Here is a 15,873-nt window from a genome sequence, read left to right on the forward strand (position 1 = left end):
GGGAAAATCTCGGGTTGCCAGACATTTGATGTCCATATTTGCACCTTACTGCCACTGAATCTGCCCTTCATACCATAGGTACTCATAACTGTCCTATCCATGCAAAAACTGTAAGGAAACGATTGCAGGAAGTTGGTCTGCAGGCTCATTATCTGTTTATAGGTCTGCCCCTTATCACTGCTCATTGCCAGCATCCTATGGCCTGGATGATGGCACATGTCCCAAGAATATTTCCTTCGAGGCAGTTGAGGTGGGTCTTGTTTACTGATGAGTCCTGGTTCACCCTGTTTCAAGCAGACGTTTGATGTTGTGTATACCGACATCATGGAGAACGTTTTGCTGACTACTGCGTAGTAGAGACGGACAGGTTTGGGGGTGGATCGGTTATGGTGTGGGGAGGAATCTCACATGGAAATATGTCACCACTGGTTGCGGTAGCGGGTAATTTAACTGCCGCTAGGTATAGAGATGAGATCCTCTGACCCCATATTGTCCCATTATTGCAGCGAAACAACCTCACATTCCAGCAGAATAATGCTCGGCCCCATGTAGCAAAGATCTGTCACAACTTTCTCACTAACAACAATATCCATCCACTGGACTGACCACCATACCGCCCTGACCTATCCCCTACTGTGCACTTGAAGGACCAGCTTGATAGACAGGTTCAACAATGCCAGTCTTCCCTGTTACTCTGGCCAAACTGAGTGCAGCCCTCTTGGAAAAATGGGCCAACATCTCAATGAGGAGGATAAACTCATTTATGAACTCCATGCCTAGGAGAATCAGGGATGTGGAGAGAATATTGACTAGCCAGCTCCCACAATCAGTCCATTTCGATTTCAGATTACAGAGTTCTCTCAATTCCCTTCAATTAATCTTAAATCATTTACCAGATACAGATCCTTGATTTTGCAATTAGTTCTGTATGGATTAGTCTTCATTCTCACGTAAAAGTATTGGACATTATACTCGACATCCTGCCTAGAATCATCTTCAAAGTTTACCCTACGTTTTTTCATCCCTTGAATATATGTTCAGCACTTATTGGTCCAAGCTCTAATGGTGAAGACTTTTTCCAATGCAATTTTGCATGAACCCTGAATAATGAAGGCTGTAATTTGGAGCGATGAAAAACTTTCTTACTTTCTCAAACTATTTCAAACAACTTCATCAACTTTTTTGGACAGGTTTTGACAAGTTAACAGACAATTTTTCCACCAATAAAGCAATCATAAATTGGTTTCATGAAACAGATTTGAAGTTAAACACTCAAACAACTTCATCATTTTTTTAAAAATCATGTGTCACTTCATTCTCTATTTTTGAGTGAAGAAAAAAAGTTTGATTTATCTGAATACAAGATATTAACCTTTTAACCTTAATTTCCCTTAATTAAAAGGTCCACAATATTGTGGTAATTCCTGCCAAAAATTTCACCATTGGGATAAAACATAAAAGATTTATATTTCTGTTGTTCAATAGCATGGACTTAGACTTGCTAAAGTCAGATATACACAAAGTAATCAAGAGGATAACAAGTAATCTTACCAAGGTAGCATTTCTGCTAATAATAACTTGCATTGAAATATTGTTCAACTTAAAAAAAACCAGCTGCCATTCATAAATACTAATGTCTGATAGTAAAATTTCTCATTTATGAAACTTAAATAATGCAGATCACATTTCAATGCATCTCTACAAAGCCAGCTTCGATATTGGTGTTGATTAACTCAATGTGACAAAAGCTAATATTTTCAACTTTTCAATGATTTGTAGCAGTGTGATGGTTACCTTTGATTTCTATGCTAATCTGTTTTTTACACAGATTGGACTTGCAATACAATTAAATATCTTATTTAGCATTACTCATGAGATTGGTATGATACTTCAAAGTCCAGTAATCGATTTCCCTGATTATCTTAATCCCATTTCAGACACAGAAAGCAGTATGGAAAACCAAAAATAAATTCTGGTGCAAATAGTTGAAGGTGAAACCATAAAATGGCTTCATTAAGAAGAACCTAAAATCCCATATATGGACAAGAATCTGAAAAGCCTCTTACAAGGGATAAAACCTAAAACAGCTTTAAGTCTTGTGAGAGTGTCTAATACCCTGTCTTGTATGGGAGCGTACCTAATACCCTGTCTTGTATGGGAGCGTACCTAATACCCTGTCTGGTATGGGAGCGTACCTAATACCCTGTCTTGTATGGGAGAGTGCCTAAAACCCAGTCTTGTATGGGAGAGTGCCTAAAACCCTGTCTTGTATGGGAGAGTGCCTAAAACCCTGTGTTGTATGGGAGAGTGCCTAAAACCCTGTCTTGTATGGGAGAATGCCTAAAACGCTGTCTTGTATGGGAGGGGCTATTAAACCTTGTCTTGTATGGGCGAGTGCCTAAAACCCTGTCTTGTATGGGAGCGTACCTAAAACCCTGTCTTGTATGGGAGGGGCTATTAAACCTTGTCTTGTATGGGAGAGTACCTAAAACCCTGTCTTGTATGGGAGCGTACCTAAAACCCTGTCTTGTATGGGAGTGTACCTAAAACCCTGTCTTGTATGGGAGAATGCCTAAAACCCTGTCTTGTATGGGAGGGTGCCTAAAACCCTGTCTTGTATGGGAGCGTACCTAAAACCCTGTCTTGTATGGGAGCGTACCTAAAACCCTGTCTGGTATGGGAGGGGCTATTAAACCTGGTCTTGTATGGGAGAGTGCCTAAAGCCCTGTCTTGTATGGGAGGGGCTATTAAACCTGGTCTTGTTAGGAGAGTACCTAAAACCCTGTCTTGTATGGGAGGGTGCCTTAAACCCTGTCTTGTATGGGAGCGTACCTAAAACCCTGTCTTGTATGGGAGGGGCTATTAAACCTGGTCTTGTATGGGAGAGTACCTAAAACCCTGTCTTGTATGGGAGGGGCTATTGAACCTGGTCTTGTATGGGAGAGTGCCTAAAACCCTGTCTTGTATGGGAGGGGCTATTAAACCTGGTCTTGTATGGGAGAGTGCCTAAAACCCTGTCTTGTATGGGAGGGGGCCATTAAACCTTGTATTGTATGTGAGGAAGCCTTAGATCATGTCTTGTAAGGAAGGGAACCTAAAACCTGGTCTTGTATGAGAGAGAGGTATGTGTAAACACATTTTTTTGTGTTTTTCCAGTAGTTATTGACAACAATTATATATATAATGTAAGTTTAGTTAATTAAATTTTGCTTTCTTTCTGTCATTGCAGTTTAAAGACATAGCAAAGGCCCACACAGTACTAACAGACACAACCAAGCGTGGAATCTATGACCGGTATGGATCAATGGGTATATACCTGGCTGACCAAATAGGCGAGGAGAATGTCAACATGTATCTCACCCTCACTAGTGGCTGGTGTAAGGTAGGGATTGAGGTCAAGGTCATATACTATAAAGAATGTTTCAAGTCAAGGTCATACATATACTGTAAAAATTGGGGTCAAGTTCAAAATATTGTAAAGGTAATTTTTATTCAATTATTCAAATGCTGTAACAAAAGCTTTAGGCAAAAATGGTTATTTTTCCCACAGAGGTATTAATTGTTCAAAAGACACATAGGTGAAGACAATAAAATCACATTTTTTGTGGGGCTTAAATTTAGTGGTTTACAGAAATGTACATTTTTGTCAGCATTGATTTTGTGAATTAATCTTGCCCATGAAATCCACGAGTATCATATTCCTTGTCAGTTTGATCTATTTATTATTTTGTCTATATATAAAGTTAAGGAGTAAAAATATAATCACCAATGATTTTGCATCATATTGCTGTTGTGTCCTCAGAGAGGCTGAGGGCCTAAATTTTTATACCTAGAAGGTACCTACTGTGGAATATACCAACCTTTCAATTGTTATCACACATCCAATAAATATGATATACAAATCTTTGGAATCAAACATGGCTGCTGTTAACTAAGGTTGTAGGTCAAGTTATAAACTGTGATGATGGTGCTTAATAATCTATTTAATGAAAAACATTGTCTAATTCTATACAATGTATATAGGGTCAAAGGTCACTGTGGAAAGCTACATAGGTATTATAAGTTTTATAAGATGCAAATTAATACTACACACATTTCGTGGTCAAACAAGAGATGGAGATGTTTGGTAGTAAAACATGCTGTAACCCTGGACAGTGTCCAGCATATTTCATTAATGAAATTACTGAATTTGTTAGTTCAGGGCACTAGATGTGTTCTGTGAGCTGAATTCTGTACTTTGTTGTTACAGGCATTGTTTATGACCTATGAGCTGTACACAGTTGTTTTCACAGACCTGAATTTTGTTGTCTCAGCCATTGTTTATGACCTATGAGCTGTACACAGTTGTTTTCACAGACCTGAATTTTGTTGTCTCAGCCATTGTTTATGACCTATGAGCTGTACACAGTTGTTTTCACAGACCTGAATTTTGTACTTTGTTGTTACAGGCATTGTTTATGACCTATGAGCTGTACACAGTTGTTTCCACAGACCTGAATTTTGTACTTTGTTGTTACAGGCATTGTTTGTGTCCTATGAGCTTAACACAGTTGTTTTCACAGACCTGAATTTTGTTGTCTCAGCCATTGTTTATGACCTATGAGCTGTACACAGTTGTTTCCACAGACCTGAATTTTGTACTTTGTTGTTACAGGCATTGTTTGTGTCCTATGAGCTGTACACAGTTGTTTTCACAGACCTGAATTTTGTTGTCTCAGGCATTGTTTGTGTCCTACGAGCTGTACACAGTTGTTTTCACAGCCCTGAATTTTGTACTTTGTTGTTACAGGCATTGTGTATGTCCTATGAGCTGTACACAGTTGTTTTCACAGACCTAATTTTTGTACTTTGTTGTTTCAGGCGTTGTTTGTGTTCTGCGGTCTGATCACAGGCTGCTACTGCTGCTGTTGTTGCTGCTGTTGCTGTAACTTCTGTTGTGGAAAGTACAAGCCACGAGCTCCAGATGAGGAGGGAGAGTATGCTAACCTACATGTAAATAAAGTAAACAACTTACTACCGTTATGAGCTGGTCCTATACAGCACGCTTCCAGTCTGTCTGTAACCAGCTTCTTCGCACTGGCTCGGGCTAACAGTACCACTTTATCTCAAGAGGCAACACTACATTGTTAACCTGGACTTCTCCTTTATCTTTGCAAAATTGAAAATGTTGATTTTTATGCCCCTGCCATTTTATGTGATGCGATGGTAGAGGGAAGGATGTGTGGGTGGCGTAAAGGGGAGTGGTTTATTAAGTGTGTCCCATGTTCGCTTCCTACAGCGACCTGTTCCGAATCACTGTTATTCTTTGAGAACCTCTGAACAGATTCTGTTCATATTATCTGGTAGTATAAGATCAAGTTCTACCACCTTATATTGAAATGCTTATCTTCAAGGTTAAAGGTCAAATGTCACATTTGACACCTTTTTCAAATTTTAATTGGGGACACTCATTTCGAACTGTCAACAGGAGTTGAAATCTAGTCTTATTATTGGTTAAGGTGAAGAAATCTCCTGTTACTTATATGGTAGTAAGTAAAAAAAAACTTCTCAAAAGTGTTCATCACTTTACTATAATGGCAACTATTTGGTTTGGCATTTGTAAGCAATCTCTGATTGTAGTGTTAAAAACTTGAAAATTAAGTCATTTCCAGGTGGGAGGCAAAGTATGTACCTTATACAGCATTGAGATCCTCCTGAATTCATGGAGCACGGTGTGAGGTATTTTTAAGTAGGAGTACTAGCAGAGGTAGAAAACTTCTTATTGATGAAGACTGAAAAGAAGAAATAAGGAGTCCAGATTAACAAGGTTGTGCTGTACAGTTATGGGGTACTAACTCTTGGATGCCAGGTCTACAGGTTCAGAGCAACACCATCAACAACATGACTATTCTATTTTATTATTGATATTTTTTTTTAATTTGCATATTATGACCGATGCAAATTGAAAATAATAAGCTTTGCATTTTTAAACATCTCAGGAGTTAAGAATTGTGCATGTTCTCATTTAGATGTGTCTTATTATTGTCAAAGTGTGGATGGTCCTGAAGTAGCTCTACATTTAATCATTTGGGAAGGGTTTGGGGTGTAGGGGATGAGAATATATTGTAGTCAAAGCTTTCAATTGATTACTTATATAAACGACTTTAGGAAACAAAACATGATGGCGTTGACTCTATACCCTCATACTTGATGTCTTCAACTTCATTCATTACCTAAAAGTTTAAAATTTTCTGGAAGATTAGTGCAAATGTAGTGATCTAATTATCTGTACAAGGTGTTATTAACAATACTTGGCTTTTAACTTCTGAACTGTATAATCAAAGGCTTCGTTAAAGGGATATTCTGCACAAGATAGGAATTTTTAAAAAATTAACAAAAAGCTCTAATTATAGTCTGTACATCTTAATTCACTAGATGAAAAAACAAACATGCAATATTTTAAATTTATGGAAATTCTATATATATCTAGCTCGATCGATTTACAGACATTAGCTTGACCATGATTGAGCCACAACATGTTTGTTTTTTATAAGATCACCTTCTGAAAAGGTCATGGTGACCTATTGTGATCTTTCTTCATTCATTGTCATGCATCATCTGTTTAGTTTTTTCTTGTGTCCAATTCATTTGTAATTTACAGAGTTATGGCCCTTTGCTTTTTTTATTTCCAATGGAAACACAAAAACTTGATTAAATATGAACAGATTTTAATGAAACTTAAGCAAGCAGTGTTACATCAATGAAATCACAGATTAGTTTGACAATATAACTGATTCGATGGTAATTCACAGATTTCAGCACTTTCATAACCATTGATATTGTGAACGCGATAACTTGAGTAAATGTGAACAGATTCTAATGAATCTTTGGTATGCTGCTTTATTTCGATAAGATCTTAGGTGCATGAGAAAATGGGACCAATTCAGTTGTGACTTATTCTGCTGTTTTGCATTTTTTTTAACCATAGGACTATGTGAACATGATGATTTGAGTCAATTTGAACACATTTGAATGAAGTTTGGTATGCAGCCCTGTATTGATAAGATCTCTCATGAGTTTGACAATATGTTCTTTTCAGATTAATGAGGTGACCGTTTAGGCCTTTGACCTTTTAGTTAGCTGAACAGTACTAAGTATTTGTGTATATTATAAGATATTTCGATGCTGGACCGTTTAGGCCTTTGACCTTTTAGTTAGCTGAACAGTACTAAGTATTTGTGTATATTATAAGATATTTCGATGCTGACAATAGCTATTAGAAAGAGTCCAAGAAAACAGCATGAAAATTGACATTTGTGCAGAACATCCCTTTAACAAAATTGTAGTAAGATACTCATAGTCTGACTAATTCCATCATTAGTCCACATTTCCACTTTATTTAAGGCTGTATGAGCTCCCTTAGTTTTCATTATACTGCTTACTCCAGTGTGATTGTACACTAGAGCCTCTCTATATACTGTAATCAGTCCTCTATATTCAACCCGCTAGTCTTATAACAGAGGAATCAACAGTAGATTAATATATTGCTATCCAATATATCTGCTAGTAATCGTAACACCTCCTTATCTTTGTTATATGTGATATAAGTACTGTTTGTTATCTGTGAAATGTCTGTGTTTGGTAAGTTGCTTCTTTAAACAAGTTCCCCAGTAGCATTATTGGAGATGACTTATGGTATGTGACCTGCTCACTCCAACTATTATCACCTGATGTTCTTTGAACATTGTTATGCATGATATATTTCAAGTTTGAAATGATATTCAAGATAACCATCAACAGCCAGGTAGAATTTTGAGAATTTGTTATTGCTATTTCTTGAAGAACTATTAAAGGAATCATTTTAGAACTTAATTTACTATTGAAATACTGCGAACAAGAAAAAGGAAAAAACCAAACTAATTGGATGGTAGATAGATACCAGTATCTCTCTACAATCTTCTGCAGTTAATAGAAGTTATTTTATTGATATCTTAAAAACACAAAGTTTCATGTTTTACACCTGTATTTTCTGCTTTAAACATCTTTCTGCACAACAATACATTTTGGCTTTAATTGCAGGGAAGTTTCTTTCTTACATTTTTTTCTTTATTAATATGAGAGCAGAAAGTGGATTTATTGTAACTCCAGCCTTATATGTGGCTTAAGTTTTCCATCAGAATATTTTCATTGCCTTGCTATGTCTCCTGAGACACGCATGTGTCTATGGTAAACGTCACAGGAAAGGGAGATAGCTACTGAAATCATACATGTGAGGAAGTTACAGAAGTCCTCCCTCTTGCAGGGCTGACTGTACTTAAACAAGGATGACACATTCTCTAAAATGATTTTTGGTCTGCTTTACAGCTGAAAATAAGGTATCTCCTTCCTAATATGTGTATTATTTTCTCAAATATAAATAAAAAGTATTCTCCCCATTATACAGACACAAACTGATGTAGTCTTCAGGTAGAAATAACACAGTCATTCTCAATGTAAGCCTGTGTGAATCAATAAGACAAAATTCTGTTAGCTTAAATATTGAGTCTTGTTGTGTCTTTAAATCTTTGGACAGGCCAGGGATTGTTGTCATGTTATGTGGTGTATAATATTCTACAATGAGAAATTTTGACCGCAGATTTACAGTTTAACATGTTCTTTTTAACTCTACTAATCTTCTAAAACTTTGGACTACAGCAAGATGTAGGCATGGCAGTCCAGTAACACAACCATCATAGATATGTGGTGCCGTTTGTAATCTTAACTAACGCCATGTAAACTTAAGTTTTAACTCAGAACCATTCGGTCCAAGATGGTTATGAGCCAATTTTCTTACCCCATGCAAATGTTATAGAATGAATATATTTGTCAACTTTATGTCAATTCTATTGACAGAAATTAGGAACATTCGAAACTTTAAAAATCTTAAATTTTATTTGTAGAACTGTTTTTTCACGAGCTAGGAGAGATGAAGTTAATTTGTGTTTAAAATTTAGACCAAAATCTGGATTATTTACACTAAGTGTATCTGTTGGCAAATATGAATCTGTTAAGAAGAACTTTTTTTCTGTTTTTTATGAAATTATGAAACTAGTTACTTGGGAATTAAGTGTTGATAATACAAATTGAAATAAATAAAAGTATACTATCTACTTGTCTGTAAAGTTTATCTGTGGTCGATTGGATTGTAAATAAACGAGATAATACTTTATTACCTATATTGATAATTAACTTTTAAGTGTGATTACCGTTCACCATGATCTGTTTAATAGTAAATAAGTAATATACATATTGTCACCTGTAATTTACCTGTCTAACCTATAATGACAAACTCTTTACCCAATATCTGCTTTACAGGATGAGTTCAGCAGTCCCGAGGACCAGTCCCCTGTGACAGCCCAACCTCAGAGTGGATCAGCCACCATAGTGATGGGTCCACCACCGTCGTCAGATGCAAACGAGACCACAAGCCTCAATGCTGAGTCGAAGCCAACATATGGAGTGGATGGAAAGGAGATTGAACCGACCAATCAAAGTGAACCGCACTCGCGACAGAGGCCTCCACTGTTTGACGATGACATGGCTCATAGCTAGTTAATGTTTTATCTAGGTCATTGTTACTGTTATATTGCGAGATGTGGAAGTATGGGCGCTGTGCGTCTCAACAGAGTGACTGTTATACATGTCCAATATTAAGATAATATAAGTAATACAGTATAGAACAGTACCAGTCATATTGTGCTAAATAAAAGGTTTACGGTGATAACGACATAATCTATATTTAACACTGTATTCAAAACTGGTTGCTTCCAAAATTGGTCGATAAGAAGTCATATGACTTGTACTGTAAAGCCATTCTGGGAAGTTTTCTTGGGAGTTATGATACTGAGATGGGTCTTGAGTCTGAAGGACATCACTTTATGAAGTGATAAAATTAATTTTGAATGGAGAAACTTTCTGTATTTGGAAAAGAATATATGATATAGAAATAACTTTAAAAGTAAATATGATCTGTGTTTCAAATGGATTGACAACCATAGTAATTTTTTTATTACAGGTTCTCCATCATGTATGTTATAGACCTCTAAGTCAGCATTTGTTACACACTATAAAATCTTGGTCCATCTGATTTTTCATGTTTGAGGTAATATTTGCCTACTAAAATAAAGGTTGATGGATTTAAATTTCACACATTTATTTGAAGTTGCTATTTCTGAATGTTAGGGTTTACTGATGTAGTAAATTGAAATACATGATATGCTTAATCCTTCCATAATGAATATTTTATAGTATTTGTTAATGTAATTCAAAATGCATGACAAACTATACACAGAATCAAATTTATATATATCATCCTAACTTGTTACCAGATCCTATTTTCTTTGTACCTTTGTTTACGAGATATGTAATACTCAATATGGAATGGAATGAGTTTATATTAAATGAAACATGAAATACATTATGTTGGAGACCCTAAACCTTAGTATTTAAAACACCTTTATAGAACAAACCTTAAATGTAAGCTCAGTCATAACCCAGTTATTTCCCTTGATGTTTTCAGGTACGTTTTTTAAAGATAATTCTTTTATAGAAAATTAGAAAAGACTTTTCAGATCCAGATTTTCTTTCAAAGATCAAGTACTATAAAAGAGTTCCATTTCAAAACTGATGGTTTCAAATCAAGAATAACTCAATCAGAAATTAAGCACAGTACATGTACAATAAATGTTTGAAGGGTTTGTATTCTAAAATCCATAGTTAACCCCCAACACAGCAGTTTGCAATTAAAGAAATATATCTTGAGGACTATATAAAATTGTAAGTGATAGTAAAAAATAAAAGCAGAATTTTTTGGTAGGTTTTTGTGGCATGTGGATGTATTATGGTATTCGGTAGTTTGGGGACAGTGTTAATTTTGGACACTCAACTAAGTGGTTCTATACTACTTATCAACAGATTATATATATGGCTGCTTTCTACGAGGCTGTCTACTTATATGTTATATCGAATTCCAGCTAAAATGAGATCATATACAAATATATTGAATGCATCTAACCTTGAAGTAATTTTAGGATGGGGAGGGGGTTGATGTTGAATGTAATTTTTATTTTGCAAGGACAAAAAATGGAATATAAATGTCTGTAAAATGTCTCACATTGCAGATAATTGGTAGAATGTTTTGTTTTATTGATTTTGTAAAGAAATTGCACAGAAAGTTGAAATGGTCACAAACATTGTTAGAATTAAGACTATATACACAGTTTAATTTTACAATAACAGGGGCTGGCTTTAACTATATTATGTAGTTATTTGGAGAGAGATAACCATCTCCTCAGAAGGTCCCTCATTGTTAGCTGTTTCCATTTTATCACCATTCCTATGTTTTGTTTATATTTTATATGCTTTCATGTGAATAGGTAAGAGAGAGTAGCTTCATTGGAGCTCCTGTGTTCTAACATCCTGGAAAATTACAAAGTGTTTAAAAAATAGATCTCGCTGTCAAGGCTTGCTCACTGAAAGCAACCATGTATCTTAAGTCTTTTCCCCTGATATGATTTGTTCATGAGACTTTTTTTGTCCTGTGCTGGGTTTATGGCCCCATGTACAGCCAGGCTGAGTTGGTGCAGTGGTCTGATATTGTCAAACCAGAAAATGAAAATTACAGTCGCTCAAGTTAATTAAGGGTGATTAATTTTGAAGACAATTTGTAGTTTAGAGGTTCTGCTCCGGTAGTGAATTTATTTGACTTTACCAGAAACCTTGGGAGTGTGTGTAGAATGATTGGTTTGTTTGCTGGGTCTGTTATACCAGGAACAGCCAGGTGTGAAGTGATTATATTTGATGCGCTGGTTTCAGAACAAACCTGGTTTATTATAATATTATAGCCTTTTCTATTCTTTGTATTCCTTTTGAGTACATTTAAACATGTACAAATCTTGATGTTTGTCAGTTGTTGAAGTATATGTGACCAAATTCATTTGTTTCCATTTCTAACTGTATACAATGAAGGAATGGCGTCTTTAATGAATTTCTTTTTTTTTGTCTTTTAAGGTGAATTAGAGTATAAATACCTGACCTACTTTGCATATCAGTTTTTTTTCTTAAAACATCTCTTATATTGTAAATATCATAGTAAATGGACCATGTATGTTTAAAACCCAAGACATGTTGGATAGTACTGCTAGGTATCAAGTTTTCATACTAAGTATAATTCTCCAGAAAGAATTCATTAATTGTATTGATCAAAGTCATATTGCATGATTTAAACATTTTCCCCCTTGAAAATTCAAGAGTGTCTGTTTATATGTGACCTTTTTCTTTTGTCATATTAAGTTCAAAACAGCTGCATGAATTTAAAATTTTTGACAATGTTTTCGTGTGTTGAGTGTGAGATATATTAATTTGTTCTTAATTATACCGGTAATGTAATTGACTTACAATCATTTTGTCTCAGCTCTGATTCTTCTTGATTTTTCATGAATCAGTTTCTGTAAAACATCCACTCATGAGTAGATCCGATAACGAGCCTTTGTCTGTGTTTTCGGTTTAGTCGTATGTCACTTGTGTTACGAGAGTATTAGATTTGTACATTTGTAGAGGTACAAACCTGCTGTTGTATGTACGTGTTGCCAAATTTCCAGGTTGATAAGTAAATATTTGCTAAATCATAAATTCAAAGAACATTTTACTTTGTTGGATTTTTGGCAGCGGTCTGTGATCATTTGATTTTTCCAATCACAAAGATATTAAATAGTAGGCTGTGATTTGTTTCAGTACCCAAACACTTGCAACATTGTTTTAATATACATGTACTGCTATTAGTCTATCCAGGTGAATTCTTTTAAAAGTAAGAAAGTCTCTATAGTAAATCTACCATACAGTCAAACCTGTCTTCAGGGCCACCTGTTTACCAAGACCACCTGTCTGTAAAGCCTATTCCTTTGGTTGCCTATGTAATGCCATTCATACTAATTGAACCTCTATATAAAGGCCACTTGTGTATAATGGCCAAATTTTTCCCTTTGAGTGGCCTTTATAGACAGGTTTGACTACTGTGGCATTACATTTGTATGGCCTTATTTTGAACTGTATCACATGATTTACATGTGTGTGGCATCTTAATTCCCTTGTTGCTGTGATGATATTTAAGCTTTCATAAAAACAACCAATTTGCTAGAATTATTAATACATGTACAAGGAAATTAAGACTGTCATAGTTACTAATGATGGTGATAGAGTGTGTTAATTGATATTCCCAAAGTGTATTTCAATATTTCTTGTATAATAGTTGTATTAAATATTTCTTCAATATACTCAAATTTTTGCTAGATTATCATAGCTGTGGTTAACCATACCTTTATGCTGTATGACACATGTATCTCTTAGGTATTATCAATTATCTTTAGCCAGAACACTAAAACATCTGTCACATTAAATTATCCTTACACAAATTAACATTGGTTCTGTGATGCTTTTTTTTCCAATGTAGAATTTAGTCTTAACTCCCTAATTTGTATAAATCGTATCCTTGACTCTTTTTGAGAATCACCTGTTCATGACATGGGATAGATCTGTTCCTGGAAGATTTGGCTAGAAATGCAAGGAATTATAACATCTGTGCAAATACAGTAATCAATCTAGAATTTATTTTGATGAGCCTATTTCAACTTTATTGCTGAAGATAATGGGTCTCACAATGTGAAATTTTCTGCAAGTATTTCAGAAATAATTTGAGTCCACTAAAATTTTATGACTACAAGACTGAGAAATTTACTGCAAGTACTTTTAGAAATAATTGAGTCCACTAAAATTTTATGACTACAAGATTACTGCAAGTACTTTCAGAAATAATTGAGTCCACTAAAATTTTATGAGTACAAGACTCAGAGCTCAAATATGGATTAATCACGGAGAGTACCATATGTATCCACAAGTAAGCCCCCTTCCTTAGTATCAAAGTTTAGTAATAACGAGAGGGCTTATTATTCAATAACAAACTACTTTTAGCTTACCATTTTGAAATAGATCATTCTGCAAAATGGAAGAGGGGGCTTATTTGCAGATTCATACAATAGTTTGTGTTAAAGCATGGGAAAATAGGATCCAATGTTTTGAGTGCAAGAACAAATATTTATGATTGAAAAATAGATCAGTTTGTGTCCTCACTATGAAGATGCTGGTGTGCTGAAAGGCCTGATGGTCATAATAGCAGGCGTAAAACCATTTTAATAAATTGATATTTATGATGGTTGTTTTGATTGAAATATTACATAAATTTTACATGATTAAATCCATCTTTCAACATATGATCATTAATTGAAAATTATGATAATGACAGTAATTTCAACAAACATACATGTATTAGATAATAACTTGATACATTTACCTAAGTAGTGTCACAGACTTGGGTTATAAGATCCAAATCTGTGTTACTACCTGGGTATCAATTAATGTTTGATCTGGAGATTTAGTGTAGAAGACTGTAAAAGTAGATAAAAAAATCTGTTCTTCCAGTAACAATGTTAACCAGTAATCTAGGGTTTAAACACATGAACACATTGATTTCATTAAAGATATTTCTTCCACTAAAAAGTAAAGAGTTGATTTAATACAAGGGGAGTCCAAAATTGAAATTAAATATATAAATTATATTTTATCAGTCAAACTAGCCTTACTTTAAAATAATTTCTATTTAATTGGCATTGTTTTTAGTTCAAAACCAAGTTCTGTGCATGAAACTGATTACCAAACAATTAGCACAAAGTTCTCTTCTCAAGCAGATGTTGTCCTTCCAGATTTTGTGTAGTGTGGAAGTTACGATAATATTATAATGACAAGAATGCCCTGTTCTACAGTGACACCATTGTCAAATTATCTAAGTTTTCACTGTGTAGTTCTATATACTTACTATATACATGATGGTTCATTGTTTACCTTATAATAAATTGCAATCATCCTATTTACATTGTTGTTTTAATTATCTACTGACAAATGATCTACAGAAAATCCAGGGGACCAAAGCACATTACCTCTGACACAAGGTCAGGTGTTGTTTGTAATTTTACTGAAGATCTGAAATCACAGGTGGGATTATGTCCAGTCAGGACTTATCTAAATAGATAAACAGAGTTAAAAATTCCAGAAATCCAGAGCATTAAACAACATAATGAAAACCACCATTGATGATTTAAATAGTGGATTGGTAATGTAGGCTTTAGGATTTGTATCCTTGACCCTTTTTGAGAGTCACCTGTTCATGACACAAGATATTTCTGTTCCTAGAAGATGCAGCACAATAGAAAGTGACCATGGATTTTTGGTCATTTGTTGGGTTAGAACTGTGGAGTCCTGACCTTCCATCAGAGTCAAATCTGATATTTTATTGGTTAAACTTGGATTACAAGTTATTGCTGTAAAACATTTATAATGGTTGGTGTGTTTCCTGTGTAACAGAATATCAGATACATTGGGAGTATTTCAGTAGAATGTTGGACTTGTAAAAATTCAAATCCCATGTTTTATCCTGTACCGTCAGTACTTCAACAGTGAATAGTCAAAAAGTCCAGTTAAATAAAAAAAGAACAGCAAAACTATCAGAAACGATAAAGTATTTTATTGTATTGATCGACAATTATAATGTGTTATACAAAATGATGACAGATCCAGCTATTGGGGGGAAAATTGTGTCCATTTTACAGTCAAATGTCGCATAGTATTTAGAATCTTACAGATGGATACAGCTTTACATATGTTAATGCATGGCAATTAATATCATCAGAGGGATTCGAGAATCAGCCCAGACAGCCACTCCCAGAAATCTATATTGATAATTGAAAAGTAAACTAAATATGTGCATCACTGCCTACCAATGCTGCTTGAAACAATGCACATTTATAA

General features: G+C 34.8%; 1 protein-coding gene across 2 annotated transcripts in view; it reads left to right on the top strand.

Annotated features, from left to right (window-relative positions):
* The window catches only part of LOC132545390 (dnaJ homolog subfamily C member 5-like), a 28,596-nt gene extending 13,661 nt beyond the window's left edge, over window positions 1–14,935 (top strand). The window contains exons 4-6 of one of the 2 annotated variants that reach the window (XM_060209075.1): window positions 3,230–3,382; window positions 4,861–5,001; window positions 9,334–14,935. In XM_060209075.1, coding sequence (XP_060065058.1) covers window positions 3,230–3,382; window positions 4,861–5,001; window positions 9,334–9,570 — 531 coding nt within the window. In that variant the 3' untranslated portion in view covers window positions 9,571–14,935. The remainder of the gene's footprint in view (window positions 1–3,229; window positions 3,383–4,860; window positions 5,002–9,333) is intronic. The other variant, XM_060209076.1, reaches the window with a different exon arrangement.
* Window positions 14,936–15,873: the final 938 nt, after the last annotated feature.

This window comes from Ylistrum balloti, unplaced genomic scaffold (genome assembly GCF_031769215.1).
Source record: "Ylistrum balloti isolate Yb309-2 unplaced genomic scaffold, AGI_CSIRO_Ybal_v1 Utg369846, whole genome shotgun sequence".
NCBI lineage: Eukaryota > Metazoa > Mollusca > Bivalvia > Pectinida > Pectinidae > Ylistrum > Ylistrum balloti.